This window comes from Astatotilapia calliptera, chromosome 4 (assembly GCF_964374335.1).
Source record: "Astatotilapia calliptera chromosome 4, fAstCal68.1, whole genome shotgun sequence".
Classification (NCBI taxonomy): domain Eukaryota; kingdom Metazoa; phylum Chordata; class Actinopteri; order Cichliformes; family Cichlidae; genus Astatotilapia; species Astatotilapia calliptera.
In genome coordinates this window covers 7,244,946-7,268,580 of record NC_137425.1, presented here as the reverse complement: position 1 = coordinate 7,268,580, position 23,635 = coordinate 7,244,946, and the positions used below count along the sequence as shown (strand labels likewise).

The 23,635-nt window shown below is 39.7% G+C and overlaps 1 protein-coding gene and 1 non-coding gene across 5 annotated transcripts in view; one reads left to right on the top strand and one right to left on the bottom strand.

Moving 5' to 3' along the window:
- Positions 1-21,785, top strand: part of gjc1 (gap junction protein gamma 1) — a 45,405-nt gene extending 23,620 nt beyond the window's left edge. Inside the window, exons 2-3 of one of the 4 annotated variants that reach the window (XM_026164312.2) lie at positions 3,113-3,210; positions 18,650-21,785. In XM_026164312.2, the coding sequence (XP_026020097.1) occupies positions 18,704-20,161 (1,458 nt within the window). In that variant the 5' untranslated portion in view covers positions 3,113-3,210; positions 18,650-18,703 and the 3' untranslated portion in view covers positions 20,162-21,785. Of the gene's footprint in view, positions 1-3,112; positions 3,211-12,156; positions 13,092-18,649 lie in introns of those variants that run through there. The other 3 variants (XM_026164313.2, XM_080300157.1, XM_026164311.2) reach the window with 3 other exon arrangements.
- trnac-gca (transfer RNA cysteine (anticodon GCA)) lies at positions 6,349-6,420 on the bottom strand. Its single transcript has one exon. It is a non-coding gene; the product is annotated as a tRNA-Cys (tRNA).
- Positions 21,786-23,635: the final 1,850 nt, after the last annotated feature.

The following is a 23,635-nucleotide window of genomic DNA, read 5'->3' as shown; positions in this document are numbered from 1 at the left end:
AAACAGAAACACTCGGGCAACTGCTGCTACTGACAGTAACAGACATGAACCAAAACACAAGATAACACAAAAATGAAGAAACAAAGCTCAAGAAAGGGATAAGATATAAGGCAAGTTTAACATAGACAAATTTCTTAGTTTCTTAGTTGTCTTCACTAAACATAAAACCTCAGAGATAATGAACATTTCCACACGGGCAATCGGTTTTCTTTGTTTTCACTAGCCCAGCCTTTCTTCTTCAGGCTCTGCTTGCGCTCACATAGAAGGGACGTTTGATGTATTATTTGACTCTTCTTCTGCACAATGTTGACCAGTTGAATCTCTCCCCCCCCCCCTCCCCCCCAACTCCAAGGCAGATGCATTATTGGAGGAATGTGTGACAGAGCTCTCTAAAAGAAAAGAAAAATATAGCAGTAAAAGGGAAGATTGCCATTGCAGATAGGACAAGAGAGTAATGCTGCAGATCAAAAGAAGCATGCAGAGAAGTTAGAAAAAATGTATATGTTAACTCAAGATAATATGCAATATTTATTTTATTGTGTGTGTTCTTACTTAATTCTGACATGACAGCAGTACATGAATTCTCACTGTGTCATATACTAATAAACAGGAGGTTGAAATCACTTACGCTTGTTGTCAGATTCTTCTCAAATTAATCTTACTGATTGGTGATAAACAGTCTACATGTTATGTGTTCAGCATGTGTTACCATGGTAACACCGTAAAAAGACAGCCATATTTGTTGTTCTGGCTGTTAGCTTCATAGTATGCCTCTCCAGGCCCGGTAATACAGAGCAACTCCAACACACCCAGGATATCTTTCCACCGTCTGGTTTCACTTACCCTGACAGCAGCAGTTGGGTTCAGGATCATAAGCAGGTTATTATCACCTTGATAAATCTATCATGGGATTCCAAATCTAGCAATCAGTACACTTAAAAAAGTGTTAAAAAAGTGGTGCTGACTTTACAAAGAAACTATAGTACTGTGGAAAAGTCTTGAGCCACCCTTCACTTCTTTACATTTTGTTTAAAAAAATGAGATTCTAACAATTCTAACAAAGTCAGCATTTGGTACGACCACTTTTATTCTTCAGCTCAGACTGAATTCTCTTAGTAAGTCATTCTTGTCATTTCGTTAAGTAGTCCTCAGGAACAGTTCTCAGGGCTTCTTGAATGACATTCGAAGCTCTTCTTTGTTGGGTGTCTTTTTTTCCATTCTCTGTTAAGACGATCCCACACTGCTTCCATAATGTTGAGGTCTTGGTCTGTCCAGGTGTGCTTTTACCACATTGGCAGTATGTTTGGGATAACTGTCGCCGTTTCCAATCAATTAATTTCTGGATCTGGCATCATGAATCAAAAGCTGATGGTACGTTGGAACATTTTTGTATTCATAATTTCATCAGTATCCCCAACACCACTGGCTAAAATCCAGCAGCAAACCATTCCAGAGCCATTGTGTTTTACAGGTAGACACTCACTGTTATACCTCTCTCCTGACCTCTGTAGATATTGATGATGGTTTAAACCAGATATTTGAAATTTGGATTCATCACTCCGTAAGTCCTCTTGGCACTGATTTTCAGTCAACATCAGCCTTTTCTCCCTGTTTCCCTTCATTAATAATAGCTATTTGACAGCCACTTTCCCACTGGGACCATTTTGGGGGACATTTTTCTCTGTTATTGGGTAGTGCAGCAGTGATAAATAAACAAGAAGGAAGGGGAGACATGCAGTGAAGTGCCACTGGTCAGACTTGAACATTTGCCTTATGGAATATGGTCGCCTGCTCACCCAGTGAGCTAAACTGGCTTTTTTCTTTCTTACTTTCTTTTTTTTTGTCTGGTCATAGCTGAATTTTTTCCTTTCTTAAGGGCATCACTCTCATACATGGTTTTTCAACAGTTTATTTTTTTTAGGCTTGCCACTTCTTCTTTTGTCATCCACTGTACAGTTTCTTCCTATCTTTTAGACCCACACTACATGCCGTTCTGTGTATGTACTGTATGGGGTAGGTACAAAATTGGCTAGGTACAAGGAGTGGACTGTAAACAAGACATCAATCAGCCAATGTCCAGAGAACAACTTTGAAAGACCTTTAGAAAGATTGGAGAACTATTGCTCACACCACTTAAAAAAAAAAAAGTCTGGCTTCTTGGATGCAAAATAAAGATATAATAAGGAAAAGATGGCGGGTTCAAGGCTTTTCTACAGTACTGCATACTACGGGGAAAGTATGAAGAAGTTAAACACAGGGGTTTTAAGAATTTTCACCAGTGGGCCTGAAAAAGATGGACCATATTAATAAAGTTTAACTTTAACCAGGAAGGAAAGTCAACAAAGATTCTGCATGGTTATATTTGAGATTTTGCATATTAGTCTATTTATATTGGCGTAATATATTATGCTTATTATGTGAACACAACTATGTTTAGAACTCCTTGTCAAAGACCAGTTTCCCCATGGGACAAAAAAGTTTATTTTTAGCTTATCTTAAAGTTCCCTCACTGTATCTGTATATTTACTACTAAGATATGTTCCAGGCAGGACCTTTTTCTTTTTTAAAGTAGCCTGTTGGGTAATATATTAAGCAAAAAGCCCGGCATACTTGACTCCAGACAATTCACCAGTCTAATGGGAGTTGAACCATTAAATTGCCTGTTAATTGGAATTTCAGCACTAACATTTAAGTATATATAATGTATTTAATATACCATGGCACAAAGAAAAAAACTGCCCGTGGCTTTCCTCAGTGTATCTGAAGTGTCAGATTACTGTGTAGGTTCTGGCTTTCAGAAGGCTTTACGGTCACAGTATACCTATATTGCGTATTTAATGCAGAAGTACAAATCTCTTGTTAGCATTTATTAGAGGTAGTCCTACTCCACTTGGAAGCTGTGACTCTTTTGTGTCACATAAAGCCATAAAAATACATGCACACATATTACCATTTGCATTAATGTGCAGCATGTTTTTGCCATCCCGCAAATTAAATTCCTATTTTGCAGCAATAGTTTGGGAACCAGTGGTGTGGTATTTATAATGCACTTCTATGTTTTATCATATTTAAAGAACTGTTCTCTTCCTTTATCTATCTTCCCTCTGCCCAGCTTTTCAGCTCCTGCGGTATTAAAGATACGCTGCTGTAAAAGAAGTCATCTGTAATCCTACATGTGCTGTATGGCCCCTCTAAAGAAGGCTCATCAAGGTGAAACTCTTGTATGATTTTTTTAGACACTAAAAGCATGATAGCAGGTTTTTTGGGATGAGAGGGAAAAGCACACACTGTGCATCCAGGTGTGTGATATTTAGCAGCAGCAATCGCCTCAGGAGCAGAACCGTCAAACAAGTGAGCGCACTGTAATGAAAGACTAGCCACTTCCCTGGAGAATGTGAATAATGTGAATAGGAATAAATGACATACAGTACTTTGCAGGAAAATACACACACACACACACGCACACACACTTTTTCTGCCCTTAGAACCTGTCACCAGTGGGTAAGGTGCTCCGCATGCGCACACACAGGCAAGCACGCACACTGAATACATCCATGCCTGAAGACACAACAAGAAATAATAATTGTGAGTCAGCCTCACATATGCATACAGACACACACATACAGTATATACACAGACACCGCCAATAGCCAATCTGCTTTTTCCATAGGAACACATTTTGTTGTTATGGGAGGCATTATTTCAAATTAACCACACATTTTATTCTCATTGAGTGGATATTTTACACACCTTTGATTCAATAATACAGACCCACAGATTCTTCCTCAGCTCCATCTGCCCTGCTCCTCTTCCTCAGTCCTTCTCTGACAGGTCTCTATATTTGCAGGTGAGCCCGAGGAGATGATAGCAGTGTGTTTTTGTGTGCGTGGGTGTTTTGGGGACTTGCTCTGCATGATTATGTATGATAACATACGCATGCTGAAGTATCCATTCAACTCAGGTTAACTCGTCTCCTCAACACTAATTACAGATGTTAATCTAATCTGCGGCCGATGAGTTAAATGAGGCTTTTTATGGCGAGGCATGAGATGAAGTGTGGCTCAGTGATGTACGTGTGATAGGAACACACAACCTAAACCTTTTAAGAATTTACTATCTCAAAAAAAAGCAGTTGTCTGTTTTACTCCAACTAATGGCTGCAGCTATATGAGAGTCAAACAGCAAATATGAATTTCTGCACTTTTTGTCTCTTTTCTATGCCATTTGCAGCATAGATTATCTCTTCTAAAATTAAAAAAATGCTGTCACTGGTTTGCAAAATCTTGTTCACTGTCACTGGCATTAGCTTGCTTTATAACTAATGCATTTAGAGTAGATAAATGCACGCCCATCTAAAGCCTTATTATCCACACAGCTATAACTGTGTGATGATAGCATTATAAGATAAAATACGTTTATTTTAAGATGTTTAAATGCAGGGTTTTTATGGTTGAATTCTGCTAAAAGAAGATATATGAAAAGAAACGAGCAGCAACAAAATGCAGATCTAAGGAGCACATTCAGAGAATATGTGGTATTAGCCTGTCTCCCCTAAAGCCTTTCCACAGAGCAGAAAGCTTTTCTATTGTCTGCCACCGTGTTGCCTCTGACATGCAGCAGAGCTTTATCACATGTGCAAAGATTCCTGTTTACATACAGCAATTGAAGAGGCAAAATGGGAACCTGTTGATCTACAGATAAATGTTCCACCACTGAGCTGTACTCCCTCATGATTTGTACGTGCTTTATCTGTGAATTCAGCTCTGTTTGATAATGAATTGTATCCACAAAGCCCGAGTCAAGGAGGCAGCCTCTCTCTGAACTGCAAATATTTAACAGCCCAAATGTGTTTGTTCACTCGTGAGTCTCTGCATGTTTGTGTATGATAATGAACCTGCGCTTGTAGCATCCATCCTCCCTCTATTAATTAATTTGCTCCATGGCACAGATAAAAATCAACAATAGTTTATTATTTCCCAGGATTTTTGCTTTTTATCGTGGAGGAAAAAAGGCTTTTAAACATTTCCACACATAAGATGAAGATACATGAACCTTACAGAGAACTCATATACAACATGCTCTATAATAGCCAATAAAAGGATCAGAAGTCACCTGAATATGAATGTAATTTATATAATGATCTTTAAAAGAATACCTGACACTATTATTTTTTTTAGCTTGAGAGATACAGTATGAACAATAATTAATTTATTTCTTTTTTTGGACATGGGCATTCTGTACTCTGGATTATATAGCAGGCTGGTCAGTTCATTACTGTTTAATGCTATTTAGAGTGTGCATTCATTTATGGCATGCTTTCTTAGGCTCCAGTAGTTGCCTGGAAAAAATACATACAAAGACAAATCTGAGTGCCCCCTGTGTTTACTTTATATGCCCATAAGTCCATGAGCGCTGCTTACGGTAGACTGAGGTTCATTTAATATTACCTCCTGTAGAGAGGCTGGAATGCCCTGAATGCAACAAGCAGGGGAAATTATTGTCGCAGAGCGAGAACTACTGGCATTGTTATACAGGACAGGAGATTGTATAACAACTCAGCCACAGGTCCCAAACTGGATCCTATCAACTTCTTAAAATCTGCAGTTTTCTGTTCTAATTTCATTTATTCACTGGAAGGGTTTTTCACAGAGGAAATAGATTTTGCAGATGATCAAATTAAACAGATGACTATAATGATCAAGCATTTTCAGACAAAACTGATGAAGCCCAGCTGAGTGACCCCACCCCCTTTTTTAAACTTGTGTTTAAACATTCATGCGTGATAATGTCACATTATATGTGATAATGTCATAGTTAGAAAAGGGCATTTTGATCCATAGTCTGACGCTTTATCTTTGTGCTGTTCCTCCTTGTTCTTCTAATTTAGGGTTCACATATAGTTCAATCCATGAATAATGTAGAAAATTAAATTTCCCTTTGCTCTCTCTGATGTATTTAATGTTTCTATAGTGGTGGCTGCCTATGTATCCAGCTCATTTCCTACAAATCTAAAAAAAGAGTACTTCCTATGATAAGGGTGATTTCAGAAAGGCATGAAATGATTTTTCGCTACAAAGGCAGCATTGATTGACTGGTGATAAAGATTCTTAAAGGAACACTGCAGCCTCTATAAGCACCCATGATTTTAATTAATATAGGATTTTTTTTAAATACAAATGATCTGTTCTGCTAGTCATAACTCTAACCCTTTGCACTGCAGATGTGCCATACAGTATATGCATTGCCAAACTTCATTACAATAACATATGCTACGTCATCATTTACTTTGCAGCTTTCGGATCGTGTGATGTTGTTACCATTTTTTCATACTACCACTGTAGTGCAAAAAGGGGGCACCCAGATTTGAACTGGGGACCTCTTGATCTGCAGTCAATTGCTCTACCACTGAGCTATACCCCCTTGGTGTTAGCCCAGGAAATGACCTGTATATAAAGGCAAATGTAGATCAAACAAATGACGGGTTTTTACATGTTCTTCATTTGTAAACAAATAAAAGTTGTTTACATCCATGTAATGAACCCACTGACCTGCTGTACTTCCTGATTGGTTCAGTGGGATGGTTGCATCCACTTAAACTTTGGTTGTGAATATATAAAACCTATTAATCCCTGTGAAGGGAGACGAAAGTGGTAGCTAAAGTTAAACTGGAGCAGTATAAACTACTCAGACCACAAGAATGTCTCTTGCTCCCTGATTAATGTTAATCAGGTGAAGAAACTCTGCAATAGCACTAGAATGGACACAGAAGGCAGCAAGTAACCCAATAAGAAGAGGGGCTGGTTTGGTATTTATCGTAGAAATAGATTGCAGCTGAAGTGAAGTGTAGAGTCACTGGAGATGCCGAGATTTGAACAGCAAACCATTAAATTTAAAGGGAAATATTTTGTTTAATACCACCTTCTGCACAAGACATGCAAACATGCTTTCTGATACAAACTGCTAAGCCAACCCAAACATTAAAAAATGATACTTGCTTCTGAGTTTCTTTCTACATGCTGGCCCAATTAGATACATGGCCTTTAAAAGTAAAATGAAATATATATATAAGATATCAAAGATTAAATATCTTTAAGTATCCCTATCTTTTCACAATTTTCCTTACCTACACGTGAGACTAATGTAGTAAAACAGAGAAAATAAGATCCCGCCACATTTATTGACAATGCATAAGATTAGAATTTAGGGAATTTTAAGGTTCTCCGTTTGCATTTTATTCTAAAAATCTAAACATGAATTAGAAACTCAAAGAAACTCGATCACTGAAGCACACACAAGCAGTCAGACCAGCCTCTCCTCTTTTTATTAGAACGTCAGAAAAAAAATGACAATTTATTCCTTGTTTGGTATTTTTTGTTTGTTTCTTTACATAAATAAAAACATTTCCACTACTAATTGATGTGGAAACGGCATTAACGTGAAAAAAAAAATAACTAAAATGAAATGTCAAACTTTCAAAATTTCTTTGAGGATGATCTCCTTAAATGTTTCCCTCTTGTTTAAACATCTGTGTGTCAGTGTATCATCTCAAATTTCTGTTTGTTGATTCATATGTTTACAGCAACAGCCTGCCTCCACTCTGTGAGGTGTTCAACCCACCATTGAAGAGCTTAATTTGACGGCTGGCATTTGAAAAATTGTGGTACTTTAATTTGGTAAAATTACGACAGTCTTGAGAAAGTTTACCATCAGGAAGTCATCGATCAAATTTAACTTTCTTGTTTAAACTTGGAAATTCCACACTGCATATGCAAATGGGTCCAAAACACTCCACACATCTTGTACAATTTTTTCATAAAGCTAAACTTTTTGATGAAACCCATATTTTAAGATGACTCGGCTGTCTTGGGCTTCATGCATATTAATAGCTACTCATCATTCTACGGCTCTGAAAGAGAGTTCTTTAATGGCCCGGGTGGAAGTATGTTGCAAAAATACCGACAAGAAGCCAAATGACAACTTTGTCGCTTAAGCCTCTTCTTTAAGTGCTTCACTGTTTACATGGACGATACACAGTAAAATGAGCCAAATTAGTTTGGTTTATGCAAGCCGAGTGAGGGATTATGGGTGTTAAGCGGTCCCAATCTCCTCAATCCATCTATGAGCAGCCTGTGTTATGACGTGCTCATATATACACATTTTCTGAAGGCTGCTCATATGCGCTCAGAATATAAAATGCACACAGAAGACTTAGAAGAACCCAGTGTTGATGACTTGCCTCAAATGCTAAGCAGTGAAACTGTTGATTGTTTGCTTTGGTGCTGTATGGAAAATGAAAGGCTTTTCCTTTGCAGTATGACAAGATCTGCATGTTATCTAGCAGCACGCATGACTACTGCATATATATGCAAGCATATGCATGTGTGACACAGATGTTTGCAGTTCAAAAAAAAGGCATGTTATTATGGATGGTTTTTGCACATGCTATTGGTGTTAACAAATTCTGGTTTCTAGTTTACTCTTATTTGAGTAATTGTATAGTGTGCTTCACATAGGGTGCAAATGGAATTGCATTAAGGATCTCTTGATTTGATTTGTGTACTCACCTTACAGTATAATGTGTCATGCTGAGAGACGTTGTTGTCAATGTGGTGCTATTTAAGTAAATACTGAAATTAAAACGAAAAACTGTGGACAAGGGAAGCAGTTAAAGACAGTCAAAGTTTGTGGCCTTCACAGAGGGCAACCAGAGTTGAACTGGGGACATGTTGAGCTGCAGTCATATGCTGTAACCCACAGCTAAACCCCTCTGCGTGGCAAACTAGCACTGACAGTAACATGGAGTATGTCCATTTCATGTCAGCAGGGAAAAGAATGAAACCATCTCTCCCCCTCAATGTCTGTGTAATCACACAAACACAGATGGTATTTCAACAGAATGACTTACTGTGTATTACTTGAATGCTAAAGTTTGTCACATAGTCTGATTAGAAGTAGCTGTAAATCACGATAAGCGTGCTTAAAAAACTATCACAAATTTGACTTAGCTCCAGTTAAGGACTTGGGTGTTCATTCCCATCATTACTCTGAACTTCAGCATCAGCACCATCATTAAAAACAACTCAAATGAATTGACATCAAAGGAAAGAATGTTCCCAGAGTTACTGCCAACATTAAAAAAGACTCACACATAGGAAGGAAACTTGGCAAAAAAACATTTTTAACCAAAGCTGTGGCTTTTGAGCGACATGATATGAATTTAAAGAAGAATTATACTCTGTGCTTTCTCAGCGTATGATCTGTGAAATTCGGCGATAGGAATTGGTCCGCTCAAAGGAGAGCGATAAGAAAAGAGGCTGCGATAGCGTGCAGTCCTAATTTGAGCAACCACCACTGGTGAGTGGATTTGGACAATATCAGACGAACATCTTTTATTGTTCGTAGCGTGCATGATTATGACTCATGAGGAAGCGAGGGGAGGGGAAAGAGGGAAGGAGTGAGGAGGGCATGTGGACGCTGGAAGAGATGGAGGATTATGATTGAGTCTTCATGCTTCTGAAAGCACCAACTAAAGTCCATAAACGTTGGCAATAAATGTTCATGTTTTATGTTTCCCAACCTTCAATCGAGAGTACACTTTGTTCTTTCATTGTTGCCCATATGATGTTGGGAAGGGATGGTGTGAGTGTGTGTGTAGTTATCCACTGACAATAACTGACTTTGGGTCTGAAAAGTGAACACAAGTGAAGTGAAAAGCCTGTATGTGGGAACACTGGGAACTTCATTTAGTGTACCCACTTCATTAGATACTCTTTATCTTCTTGTTAATGCAAATATCCAATCAGCTGATCATATGTTGTAAACATAGTCAAAACCTGCTGAAGTTCAAACCAAGCATCAGAATTAGGAGGAGATGTGATTTAAGTGTCTTACTAGGAAAGCAACAGTAACTCAAATAAACACTATTGACAAGCAAAGTATTGAGTATTGTATAGCATACATACTAAATTGAGTATTGTTTAAATAGCACAGCCTACCTGAATGTTATTGCTGATCATGTCCATCCTGTGAACATAACAATGAGTTTATTGTGATCAAATGACCCACACAGTAACAAGATCTCCATCCAGCACTGTGGAATATCATGGAATAAGAGATTTGCATCGTGGATGTGCAGCCGACATATCGGAAGGATCTGCATCGTGTTTTATTTCAATATTAGGCCAGTTTTGAAGACAAAAGGGGGTCCTAACTGGTGCTAGCAACATATAGTGAATATAAAAAATTGTTTAGTGTGCGTCTACATTAGTTGTCCATGTCTATGGGTTAGTTTATGCTGGGGGAAAAAAATCGAACAAACAAAAACCCCACAAAGAAACAAAAGAACAAGTTCATGTAAAATTATTGTTTTGATTGTTGCCTTTATTTTTATTTTTTTATTGATTATATTCATAGTTTAGTAAGTGTTATGTTTTCTTCTCTTTTCTTCTGTCCTGGTGAAATCTGCAGCATTTAACATTCAGTTTTTATGGTGCTTTATAAACAGAGTGTTACTTCTGTTTTCGTCTTTTTCGTCTTCTCCTTCTTCTTCTAAATATAGAGCAAATGAAGCATGTTATAAGTCTGTAGAAGAGGGAATTAGTGTAAGTGTGAGACATGCTTACCTCTTTTGCCTCTCCTTTGCCTTTGTTCTGAAAGGTCACATAGAATAAACATGTAAAGCCTGTTTTAGTAGCTGTAGCAGCAAGTAGTACTTATGGCTTAAGGGTATAGTCAGTACTGTCACAGTTACTAATTATATGAGATTGGACATCCAAACCAGGCAGCACGGTGGCACGGTGGTTAGCACTGTTGCCGCACAGCAAGAAGGTCCTGAGTTCAATTCCAACATCAGGCCAGGGTCTTTCTGTGTGGAGTTTGTATGTTCTCCCCGTGTTTGCGTGGGTTCTCTCCGGGTACTCCGGCTTCCTCCCACCGTCCAAAGACATGCAACTTGTGGGGATAGGTTAATTGGATAATCCAAATTGCCACTAGGTGTGAATGTGCGAGTGAATGTGAGTGTGAATGGTTGTCTGTCCCTATGTGTTAGCCCTGCGACAGACTGGCGACCTGTCCAGGGTGTACCCTGCCTCTTGCCCAATGACAGCTGGGATAGGCTTCAGCGTCCCCCGCGACCCTGAAAAGGACAAGCGGAAGCGAATGGATGGATGGATGGACATCCAAACCTCCCATGTCATGAACAGCTGACAGTGAACTGGCTAAACAACAACAGCTGGTTAAGCTGTTTTGCATTATTGTACTAACCAAAATAAAAATTTCCCCCTGATAAAGAGTTTAATTACATCCTCACAACGTATGAGACTTTATTTACCATGTGTCCGAGTGCAACAATGTTAGACCCACTTCAAAGAAAGTTTGAATAACAACAACTAACAGCAGCTAACTCCAGATGCTAACAGCAGTGGCAAAAGCAGTAGCGCTTATTGACATTGACAAGTTCAGGATATCTTCAACAGCTCATCTCAGTATCGCTGTCATCGCATAGAAGTTAGCTTCACTAACTCTTCCACTTGTATTAGTGTCCTTTTACAAAGTTGTACTGCCTCTTCCTGATTAAATAGACATGGATTCATATTGACAGCTGAATTAAACGGTGGATTGACATCCGCTGTAGCTTGGATTATGCACTTGAATTGGGAGGGTTAAGAAAAACGAATTCAGTTGACAGCAGTGAGGTTTCACATACTGTAACCTTCAATATAGAGATTAAATATCCTGTAGATATACAAACACATTAGTCATTTCAACATTCAGCTTTGTTTTTCTCAGTTCAGTTAAAGCAGACAGCACAACTTGTGGCCCTTAAACAATGCTGCAAAAGCACAAAGAGCTCTAATTACAAACCTACCTTTAGATTTGCTGAAATCCTCCTCATGTCCTGCTTCTCTCCAGTGGCTAGAGGTCTCACAAAATCAGTGAGTTGAGAATTATTTACCTCCAAAAGCCCTCCTATGTTTTGACTGTCTGTCAGTCCTAGACCTCCCCCCCTCCTTTACCCCTCCAAGGGGTATTAACCCCCCCACCACCACCTCTTCCTCATCATCACCACACATACAAACACACCCCCACCCCCAACCATGACCCAGTTTGGAGGGGATGAGGGGGGTAAGTGAGGACCATTGTGTGAGTACCACAGGGAGAGAGGCAAGATGCTCTGCCTCTCTCATTCCTCTCCCTTTCAGGAAGGACTCACACTTGGTTAAGCACACACACTGAGACTCTTCATAAGAGAATGTCCAGAAAGCCGAGTGTTTTGTTGTGAGGTTTTTGTTGTCGAAATGCCGCTTTTGATTTTAGGTTAGGTTTGTTTGATGTCAGGCGAGGTTAAGAGCCTGTAAAGGAGACTATAAGTGAGACGAGGAGATAGAGATGAGCGGGCCTCATGTTGAGAGACAAAGGACACAGTACCTGGCATCCGGGAGAGAAGGAGTAGAGTGAGTATGCTGCTTCATCACTTTACTTTGCTCCTTGTGTTGTTTTTTATAAAATTTCCAAGTATTTTTTTAATCTGAAACGATGTCAGGTTGCCTGACCAAAGATCCAGTATTTCCAAAACGAGACAGCAGATGAATGACTTCCTGAACTTGTTTGTAATCTTCTGGAGAACTTACATTACTATTTCTAACAGCGTAAGGCACAGATGCACGTGGAGAGGCTGCTCCTGCCTCAGAGATTCTTCCTGTAACATATGGAACTAGTTTTCCGTTGTGTTCCTTCCCTTCGGAAACTATTAATGAGGGATTTTTTCTTTTTTTTGCCACAAACGCAGAGAGGCATGCTTCTTGAAAACCCGCCTCTTATATGTAAAATGAAAAGGACTTAATTTAAGCAACGAGCTCCTCATTTTGAGATCTCCTTATAGGCCGGGGTCCATGACCATTTTTCTTTTTTAAAAAAACTGTCAGCAGTTTCTGTTTTTATCTCTCACTACTGAGATTGATTTGAATCCCTTTATCTTTTCTGCTGCACGTTTTATGAACCAGAGGCCCAAATCGGGGTGCAGTGCCTACTTAACTCTTTGGAATTCATAGTTTATTTGTGTTTCATGGCCGCCCACATTGATCACTCTGCAAGTAAGTTTGATGTCTGTTTGTATGTGTGTGTCTGTGTAGAAACATGAACCATAGAATCTGAAAATAGATGTTAATTATAGTGTTCAAAACCATTTGTCATTGAACCTAATGCTAAGTCACTCTTGATGTGCATGATTTTAATCACTTGAGAGAATTTTTTAAACAGAGTTACTGCTCAGGAAAAACAGAAGCTAGTCAGAAAATGTTGGTAAGAATTTCCTTTTTAGCTATGCTGGATTTTTGGATGATTTGAAACACAGTACAGAAAATCCCTTTTCTATTTAATCCACACATTTGCCAGCTGTCAGTCCTCTACTGAAGCTGTAGACATTAAGATTTATTGTAATTATTATATCATGATATAGTTGTTATCTTTTAGTCAAACTGCAGATTCACAAAGCAGAAGCAGAAGCTAATGACCTTGTTGTGACTTAAATTTGGTGGTTTTATGTTCGGGTCTTATTGCTACAAAACAGCCATGATTAAACCCAAATATGACGATCCAGGGGGTTATCATGGACAGATGTCTGGCCAGCTACTGCGTGAGCAGATTAGTTTGATCTGTGCCGTCTGCGTAGGACAAGTTGGGACTGTGAAGGGCAACGGTGAAGCCTGAAGATGCCACTGGCAGAACAGAGGGAGAGGGCACTACGGTGCTGACCCCCACACAAGGACAGGCAGAGGAGTTCTGACTCTAGAAGATGCTCTTGGTTTTTCCTCTGATAACTCTGAGGCTTCCTTTTTAATGTTAACAGAACAATCAGCATTTCTGGTGAATTGTGGAATAAGACATGTCACTCTCTTGGTATGATATAAAATGCAATAGCAGAAAAGACTAATGACAGGCTACAACACATACACAACTGACTTCACTGTGCCTGAATTCCCATTGCAACGCAAATTAATTATTAGCTGCAGTGTTCATTCTTTGGAAAGAAATATGTCTTTTTTGTGATTAAGCTTTCCAAGGACAGCATATTAAATTTCTGAACACACTACAGCATTTAGAGCACGGGCAGCTTGGAACTCAAGCACTGGAACTCCGCTGATTAAATTCCTGTTAATATAAAAATTGAAAATGTGACTTTATGACAAGCAAGCAGTGCAATTAACTCTTCTCCCAGTGGAATAGTTCTTTTTCTCTTGCTGGTTTGCCTGCCTGTCAGCCATGATATTCTGCTTTAGCAATAATTGCTGAATGTTTATTTTCACTATATGACTTTGTAGATGTGATTTTTATTTGGTGAAAGAAGATAACCCATCAGCTCAACTCTATAAGTACTAAGTACTAGTATTGTACTTGTCTTGTTGGATTTAGTAAGTACTAAATGCAACAAAACCTTGACACGGGGCATTGTTGAAGACAAGTAATATAAATAAAATATAAATAAAATACAGAGGACAAAAAGGGAAGCAGACATAAAGTTTAGGTAGCATTGTTTTCACAACACGTTGCTCACCTAAAACTGCTGCAAAAACAAAATATAATACAGGTTGAAATTATTTAACCTTTTACATTAACATGCTGTGATTGTCAATGTGATAACGCTTCTGGTTAGATACTGAAAAGAAAGAGAAACTTTGTCTGCCACTAACATCTACAGATAGGTCCCAGAAGGCAGTAAAAGTTCAAATGAGGAGTGTTTTAAAGGCAGCAGTCCAACAGCAGATCAGCAGGATCAGGAGCCAAATCAGCGTCGACTGAATAAAACGCTGACAGTGATATTTTTTTTCTTTACAATCACTTTAAAAACACTAAGAGAGATCTAATTGATGATTAGCAGACTAAGAAAATTAATTCCCTGTGGGAAAACAGTCTGTACTTTAATGGCTGTGGACTGACTGATCAATGATCACTACTGTAATTGTACAGGTTTGCTGGTCTGTGAATGAGTACAGTCGGAGTAAAGTGCAATATGTTAATTATGGAAAATGTTCCCAAAAAAATCAATGCAATCGCAATATGCATTTCTAAATATGGTGACCAGTAATAGAGTCATGCATTTATACAAACAGAAACAAATGTATAAATATACGCATTAGTGTGCTTCACTTGATTAAAGTTCAACCAAACGCTAATAAATCTATTAGCTTTACATGCGATCATTAGAGGTTTTTCTTTTCTCTGTTTTACAGTACATTTATTATTCAAACTGCCCTGAAACGTAGCAAAAAACCATTAGACATTCAGTCCTTCTTGTCAGGGTAGTACATAAAGTATAAAATAAACCTATGCAAAACATGATATATATGTAATTTAAGTACAGCGTTCAATATTTAAATGCACAACTTGCTCCAAAAATACTCCAAGTTAGTGTGTGCCAAGTCACAGGCAGGAAACTGAGGGGGCCTTTGAACTTGTAAGTGTGTCTGCTTGTCTGTCGGTCTACATACTATATCTGGATATGAGTCTCTGTAGATCCTGCAGGAGAAGAGTTAGTGACTGAGGGGATCCCTGCGGTGACGCTCACTGTAACTGTCTGTTTGATTCAGTACGTAAGGGCTGTGATGTGGAGTTTTCAACCCCCGAGAAGTGATCGTGTTAACTTCTGACCTTGTACTTCAGCGTGGCTCCGATATATCAAAGAGAGACTGATATATCTGTGTTTGTTGACCTGTGATTACACAGCCATGACCTTTTCGCAGATGGCTGTGGAGCCATTGATCCTGACTGTGATTCACTTTCAAAGCTCATTAGTTGAAAATTGCTGCGTTTACACTGGAGGGGATTTCCTTGTGACTCTTACCATTTTTAACTTTTGAACTAGAGTCTGCTGTGCTTTTTGACGTTTTCTTGTGTGACATGATTTCCACCAATTTGCTGTTCATTCTTCATATCAAAATTTTTGACAGAAAGTCTGCCTGTTGTGTCTGCACGGTGCTATTCGGGAGGCTGACTCACCTCGGTAACTTAATGCACAGAGTCAGCTTCTTACCCCTAACTGCCCCACTAGCTCCTGAAGACGTAAATTGGATGAGAAAGCAAAATGCCAGGTTATATGCAACTAAGGTAGCAGGAGGATTAAAAACAGGCAGCTATGTGCCTGGATCAGAGCATCTCTCCTGGTCAGGGTGAAGCTTTTCAATTCCTGGTGCAAAAATTACCTAAGGACTTAACACAGGTGAACAAGGGCCCATCAAAGGACATAGTGAAGTTCCTCTATTACTTGTGGATTTTCAATGATTGTTTTAACCTAAGCCTTAAGCTAAATGCATAAAAGGGTTGTCATGCATGTTTTACAAACCTACAGAACATTTTTTTTAATCTTTTTTTGTATCTATAATTGAAAACTATGGTGGGTTAACTATATTATCAGTATGTTTGGATAAAAGGGTGCAGTATTGCTTTATCAGCTATAATGCTTAACCAGTAACACAATTTTTAACAGATGAATAACATAGCGAAGTAGAAAAACAGCTGCAGAAACCAAAATTGTTTTATATATCAGTCTGTGCTCTGATATAGATGTACTCACCTCTGCTCTGGAATTTGGGTATTTCACCACCTGAGTCAGTAGGAGTTAACTCTGTTTTAGAGCCAATTGAGGAAGTGCAGTTTTGGGCTTCATTCGCTAAATTTCTTTAACCACATGATTAGAATAGACCAAATAGAGCTTATATCAGATATCGGGGAAAAAAAGATTTGCAAATACAAGCCAGTAAATTAAATAATAAATAAAGCAAGCTTGCAGTTCAAGTGTCTGGGATCTGTAAAATTCAAAATAAATCAGCTCCATGACTAAACAAGTCAAAGTAGTGCTGGACCATAATGCATATTACTCCCAGGAGCTGTAAAGTGACCGCATATCAAAAATTACTGTGTGAATAACACCCCAAATCAGCAGTACCTGTTAGGTGAAGAGGTCACAGCAGAAAAGGTAAAAAATATAGCAAAAGGTCCGATGTGAAAATACCAGTACCATAAAATAAGAAGTAGAAAAGTAAAGAAAGTAGACAGAGAGAAAAGATAGAGTAAGATAGATAGAATAGCCTTATTTATTCAAACTTTCACCTCTGTGGTTGCTTTTTTGTCTGTGGAACTGGATATTATTAGCTAAAGGACAACTGTGCAGAAGAATTATGTAAAGAAATGCTGTGATGTAATGCAGGAACAGTCAGACAGAGCTCCACGATGAAAGGACACTGTTATGACTCTTTGTGCTTATGGCAACCTCTTGCTCCGCTCCGGCCATGTGCTGCTTACTCATATTTGTTGCTCACATACTCTTAGAGTTGGCGCTCTTTCAAGGACTTCAATGCTTACTCTAACTGCAAAAAAAACACTCTCAGAAGGAGCTGTTGTGCACTCACGTGTTGGTAATACGCACACCGGAGCGTACTCACACAGAGGATTCCTGACATTTACCTCCTGTGTCTCAGGCATGCCCTTATATGGTCAGAATGATCAATACTTACGACATGTTTTATCACAAGCCTTCTTCCAAACATTCCCGCCCTCTTGACTCCTACTGGAGACACAAAGCAGAGGGCTGGGAGCTCATGCGTCTCTGCTATAACTACATTTTCTCTCTTAATGTAGCTCATTTGAACTAAGCTCTCAACCTGCTTGGTAAGGATATCGTCCCTGGAAGCCCTTTAAAGCCCAAACTAAGCTCGTATTCATGCCTGGATTTTCCTCTCAGTCAAGCTGACAATAAGCCATGCGCTACTGTGGCTTCATAAGGGGGAAAGTTCTGTGGAGGTGCCACACTCATCCCCCAAAGCCACCCTCAGGGACAGCAGTGTTTGGGTTCAGCTCCACTGCCTGAGATAATGTGGGTCTGCTGTCTGAAATCCCGCTCCAGTGGCTTGTGCCTGGCCACCTGCTGGTTCTGCTGGTGAGGATGGACAGCCTGGAGCCCAGACCTAACCTACATAGGCAACATGTCTCTATCCCTGAACTGCACATGCACACATGCAGCAGAGTAGAGTTCAATTCCATTTACCTCCCAACCAGAACAAACCAGTGAAGTTAATACAATCCTGAAAACTGCACCTCATACAGAAGAAGGCTCACTAAGAGGATTTATTTCTTCTGAAAGAGATAGGCTGTTAAATAAAGTGTGTGTGTATGTGGTGATAGCAAATTCCCTATTTGGATTATTTCAGCTCCTTCTCAGTGCTGTTTGATGGTATTTTTTTTAATACTGAGATCCTCTTTCCACCCTGTTTGGTCTGCTAATTCTCTAAAAAGCCCAAAGTTGACAGCAACCTCACTGTGGCACTGAGCTAAAATCAGTGGGCTTGCATTTGAAATGTATAGAGCAACAGATCAAATTAAGAACTTAGTGACTCCGTGAGATCAGAGGGGAACATTCATTTTAATTAAGGCAATTATTATGTCACACCCTTAACCATCTTGCTGCTAAACTTGCAGGGCTAATGCTATTTCTGCATGAATTAAAGTCTTATTAATATTTGGACAAAAGTGACTAAATGCTTTGATCGTGTTTTGAAATGTTGGTGATACTCGTGTGGAGGCATTTACTGTCAGCTCACTGTACCTTCCTTGTTTCACTCTTGTCTTGACACTTTTTCTCTTTCTTTACTTTCTCCAGAGTCTGTGAACAGGTGAGAGAGGGACACTGTCTGCCCCACTGTCCAGCGACACCATGAGCTGGAGCTTCCTCACGCGGCTGCTGGAGGAGATCCACAACCACTCCACCTTCGTGGGGAAGCTGTGGCTCACCGTGCTCATCGTCTTCCGCATTGTTCTTACTGCCGTTGGGGGAGAGTCCATCTACTACGACGAACAGAGCAAGTTTGTTTGCAACTCAGGCCAGCCAGGCTGTGAGAATGTCTGCTATGATGCCTTCGCCCCTCTGTCTCACGTCCGCTTTTGGGTCTTCCAGATTATCTTGGTGGCAATGCCTTCTCTCATGTACATGGGCTATGCTGTCAACAGAATTGCACGATTAGATGAAGCCAAAGGAGGAGCTGGATCTGTTGCTGTTAGGACAGGAGGAGGGGGCTACACGCACAGAAAACCTAGGAAAATGTGCTTTGGAGCAAGACAGCACCGAGGCATTGAGGAGACAGAGGAAGACCAGGAGGATGATCCAATGATCTATGAGGTGCCGGAGATCGAGCCCCCAAAAAGGCCACGGGACCCACTGCAGCCCACACCCAGACCCAAAATCCGACATGATGGGCGTAAGCGAATCCGAGATGAAGGGCTAATGCGGGTCTATGTTTTGCAGCTGGTGACTCGTACGGTGTTGGAGGCTGGTTTCCTTACAGGCCAGTATTTGCTGTATGGTTTCCGTGTGATGCCCATATTTGTGTGCTCAGGGAAACCTTGTCCACACAGTGTTGATTGCTTTGTGTCGAGGCCTACAGAGAAGACCATTTTCCTGCGCATCATGTATGGTGTCACTGTCCTTTGCCTCACACTCAATGTTTGGGAAATGCTCCATTTGGGCATTGGTTCCATTTGTGACATTCTTCGCCGTCGCCGCTGCCCACCTCAGGAGGATGAGTACCAGCTGGGCCTGTTGGGTACCAGTGGGGGTGTGGAGGGCTCAGTAGGGGCAGCAGGTCCTGAGGCAGGTTCTGAGGGAGGCGTAGGAGGAGATGGTGCTGCCGATTATGTTGGCTACCCCTTCTCGTGGAACACCCCGTCAGCTCCACCTGGTTACAACATTGTTGTGAAGCCAGAACAGATGCCCTACACAGATCTTAGCAACGCTAAGATGGCATGCAAACAGAACAGGGCTAACATTGCCCAGGAGGAGCAGCAGCAGTTTGGCAGCAATGAGGACAATTTCCCCACTGGAGGAGAGGCCCGTGTAGCCCTGAACAAAGACATGATCCAGCAGGCTCATGAGCAACTGGAGGCAGCTATCCAGGCCTACAGTCAGCAGCACCGGGCAGAGGAGCAGCTTGGGGACAACCAGGATGACAAGCCCCAAAGTAACATTATCCAGGCCCAACCTCAGCCACAACCCCAGCCTCAGAAAGAGCGCAAGCATAGATTTAAGCATGGGAAAGGCGGGAGCAGTGGAGGTGGAAGCAGCAGCAACAGTAGCAGCAGCAAATCAGGAGAGGGCAAGCCCTCTGTATGGATTTAACCCCAGAAACAGTGACCCGTATTGAAAACATGTAAATATTGGAGACTGGATGATGAGCTGTTGCAATGTTACTTGGATATTTAAACACCATTATGCCTTACAGAATCCTGCAAGCTGGAGAAGATGCGTGTTTGCGTATAATGGTGTGTAAAGAAAAAAGAGAGAGAAAAAAACATGTGATATTGCAGCTGACAAATTGTTTTGTCTGGGTAATCACTGTTTAACTTGAAACATCACACCAACACAAACTATGTTAGGCTACAGTCTGTCGTTTACATGTGTCGTTCTTCTCAAGTCCCAAAGCAGATTATTGACCTCTGTTTTCTTCCCGTTCACCCTTTCAGGAGAATCCCAGGATCATAATGTGTTCTCTTGCAAAATTAGACTGATTCCAAATTTCGATGATCACAATGTAAATGCAATAAAATGATGCATGATTCCATGGTGCCGCCCAAAGGATTGGCTTTATAGTGCAGTGAGAAGATCAGCTTCCTGAAGGTTGTGTCCTGTCACTCATGTTCCATGTCTGCTTCATTAATAATGTTATATTGCTGTGACTTTGCATTTGACCGTGTGTTTGTAAATGTTTGTTGTGTATTTTTTGATAACAGTAGTACACCAGCTGCTACAGAAACCTATGAGTACAGCTGGTGGATTTTTATCCAGTCTACATCTGAAATTATCTGTGAAAAAATAAATAATAAGGTGCAGAAGCAATCCAGATTTTATAGTTTATTCTTAAATATCTCATTTTCTCCTTATGGCTTTTCATGGCTCAGTACCATCGTTCCTCTATCTGCCTTGTGTTTGGCTGCCCCCTGGTGGTGTCTTCAATGGGGCTTGATACTGAGGAGAAGATACCAGTTGCCAATGCTACCTGCATCCAGCAACACCTTAACCAGCTGTAATGTTCCTTTTCTATTGACAATACTTGTGTCACTTATGTCTTCCCAGTGCTACAAGTCCAGTGTTAGATGCACAAGGCTGCAATATTACAACATTGTAATGGAAAAGGTTTAAAGCCATTACTATAACACAGTGAGACCAAACACTGTCTGTGTGATGCAAGTTGTCAGTGCCAAGATTTTATGCTAGGCTGCCACGAAGCCTGGTTGTTTGTAGCTTTGGAATACTGTGGCCATGCTACTCCACTTGTGGAAATATGCCTATGTGAGACCAACCCTTTTGTAAAAGTCATTTTTCTTTTTTTTTCCTTCTTTTTTTGTACAACAGTATGTCTTGCATTTTTTCATATGGGATTTAAAATGATAAAACTTCAAAATGGAGTCAAATTTTATGTTCCAGACAGTGTTTTATATGAAAACACTCTGTTTTTCAATTAAAGTTTTGTTTTGTTTTGTAAAATAAATAAACAAAAAACAAGATCTTTTGAAAATGAATTAGCTGTATGAATATTTATGTTTATTGTGATTTAAATTGCCTTCTAATTGTAAAGAAAATGTTAAATAGGACATAGTATATTTTTATAATATGTTAACTACAGTGACTTAAAGAAGTAAAGAAAAAACAGTCTTTTCCTTGTATGTTGCCGTATCAGTATTTAATGTATGTAAAAAAAAACCTCTGGGCTGTATTTTAATAAACAGTGTCACTCCTTTTTCAACACTGGTCTGAGATCTGCTGAACACCGTTGTGGGTCATTGAATCCAAGTGCCAAGTAATTCAAATAATTCGAGCTCCACAGTAGCTTCCCAAACAAGCTGTATGAAGGCAGGAGGAAAAACAATTAAAAAAGAAAGTAAATAAAGCTGATTTAATACATTTCATGTTAAAAGTCTACAATTCTCTCAGTAAACATTAAATGAGTTAAACAAAGCATCACTCGTGAAGCAGTGGCTGAACACATAGCTTTCTAAATATGGAATACAGTGCAGCAGAGTGCTTGAAAAACCTTTTTGGATTGTTCACCACTGGGCTCCACATGTCTATTCATCAAGCCCAGCCATCATTAGACAGACATAAGTCACCCGAAGCAATCCAACCAGCCTTACCCAAAGCAGTGATTGGCTTGTCTGAAGCGACCCTAATCCCAAAGAGCCATAGGTGATTTACTGAGAATTTGCCGGTCCCTGTCAGTCTTTTCCCTACAAGGCATATCAACCCTCATTACATTCTTCTCCAGTAAGCAAAGTTTCTCCACTGCTGCTGTTTTTTTGAGAGAAGGCAATAAGATCCAGCAGGGACCACAAGAGGGCGACATCCTGTTAAATAAATGACATCTTCAGGAGTGAATGAGAGCGAGTAAAGGCCATTCTGTTAGAGTGCCACGAGGGTACTCAGCGACCCCATCTGCTTAGATCTTGATGACTGCCAGCTTGTGTTTATATATTCAAAACATCTCCAAGTTGTATTGTTGAGAAACTGAGAAATTTGGCCAGCTATCCAGGTCAAAAGAACTACCCTGTGGCACATTTGTGTGTTTGGCATGACCTGTTTTCTATTCTGTGCTGAGTGACTGGAGAAAAAAAATAGAATACTAAAACAGAAAGTGTTCACAAATGGAGTTTATGCCCCTATGTATTCTGTCCTTGTTATCTACAGTAACATCCACTATTAACCAAACATCTCCAAAATCTTATAACAAGGGCTTTTTTTCTTAGAAAAATACAAGAAAAAAAAAGTTAAGATAAACTAAGATGCCCTGTCTGATACACAATAGTGTGAATATGTGTTTTAGCTTTTTGGCAGTGGATTTACAAGACAATAGAAAAAATTCTCAATACAAAAGTGTTTAATCCTCCAGCTCTCGCTGCATGTCTGTGTAGAATTCTTACATAAAAGATTATGTTTGTACAAGTACTTCAGAAGCTACTTATCACAATTTTTGCACAACTATTTATAAGCATAGTGAGGTCAATAATTGTATCTGACTTTTTAACCCCTGAGCTACCAAGCCACTTAAATAACTACATTATATTCCTCATACTGTTTCTATATCTGTGATAGATATTCTATTATATGTTAAATTAAATAATTATGGTCTTCCATTATTTTTTATATCACTGAAGATTGATAAAAAATCAATCTTGATAGTCATGATAAAAATCTCTGACTTTTATCATGACTTTGGTCACTTTTAGTCATTATTCTGCTGCAGTAAATCTTGCTACTTTACTTTCTACTTTATATATATATATATATATATATATATATATATATATATATATATATATATATATATATATATATATATACATATTAAAAACACCCAGCGCGCCCCTGCGGGCGGTTTATCCTTCAAGCTCGGGTCCTCTACCAGAGGCCTGGGAGCTTGAGGGTCCTGCGCAGTATCTTAGCTGTTCCCAGGACTGCGCTCTTCTGGACAGAGATCTCCGATGTTATTCCCGGGATCTGCTGGAGCCACTCGCCTAGCTTGGGAGTCACCGCACCTAGTGCTCCGATTACCACGGGGACCACCGTTACCTTCACCCTCCACATCCTCTCGAGCTCTTC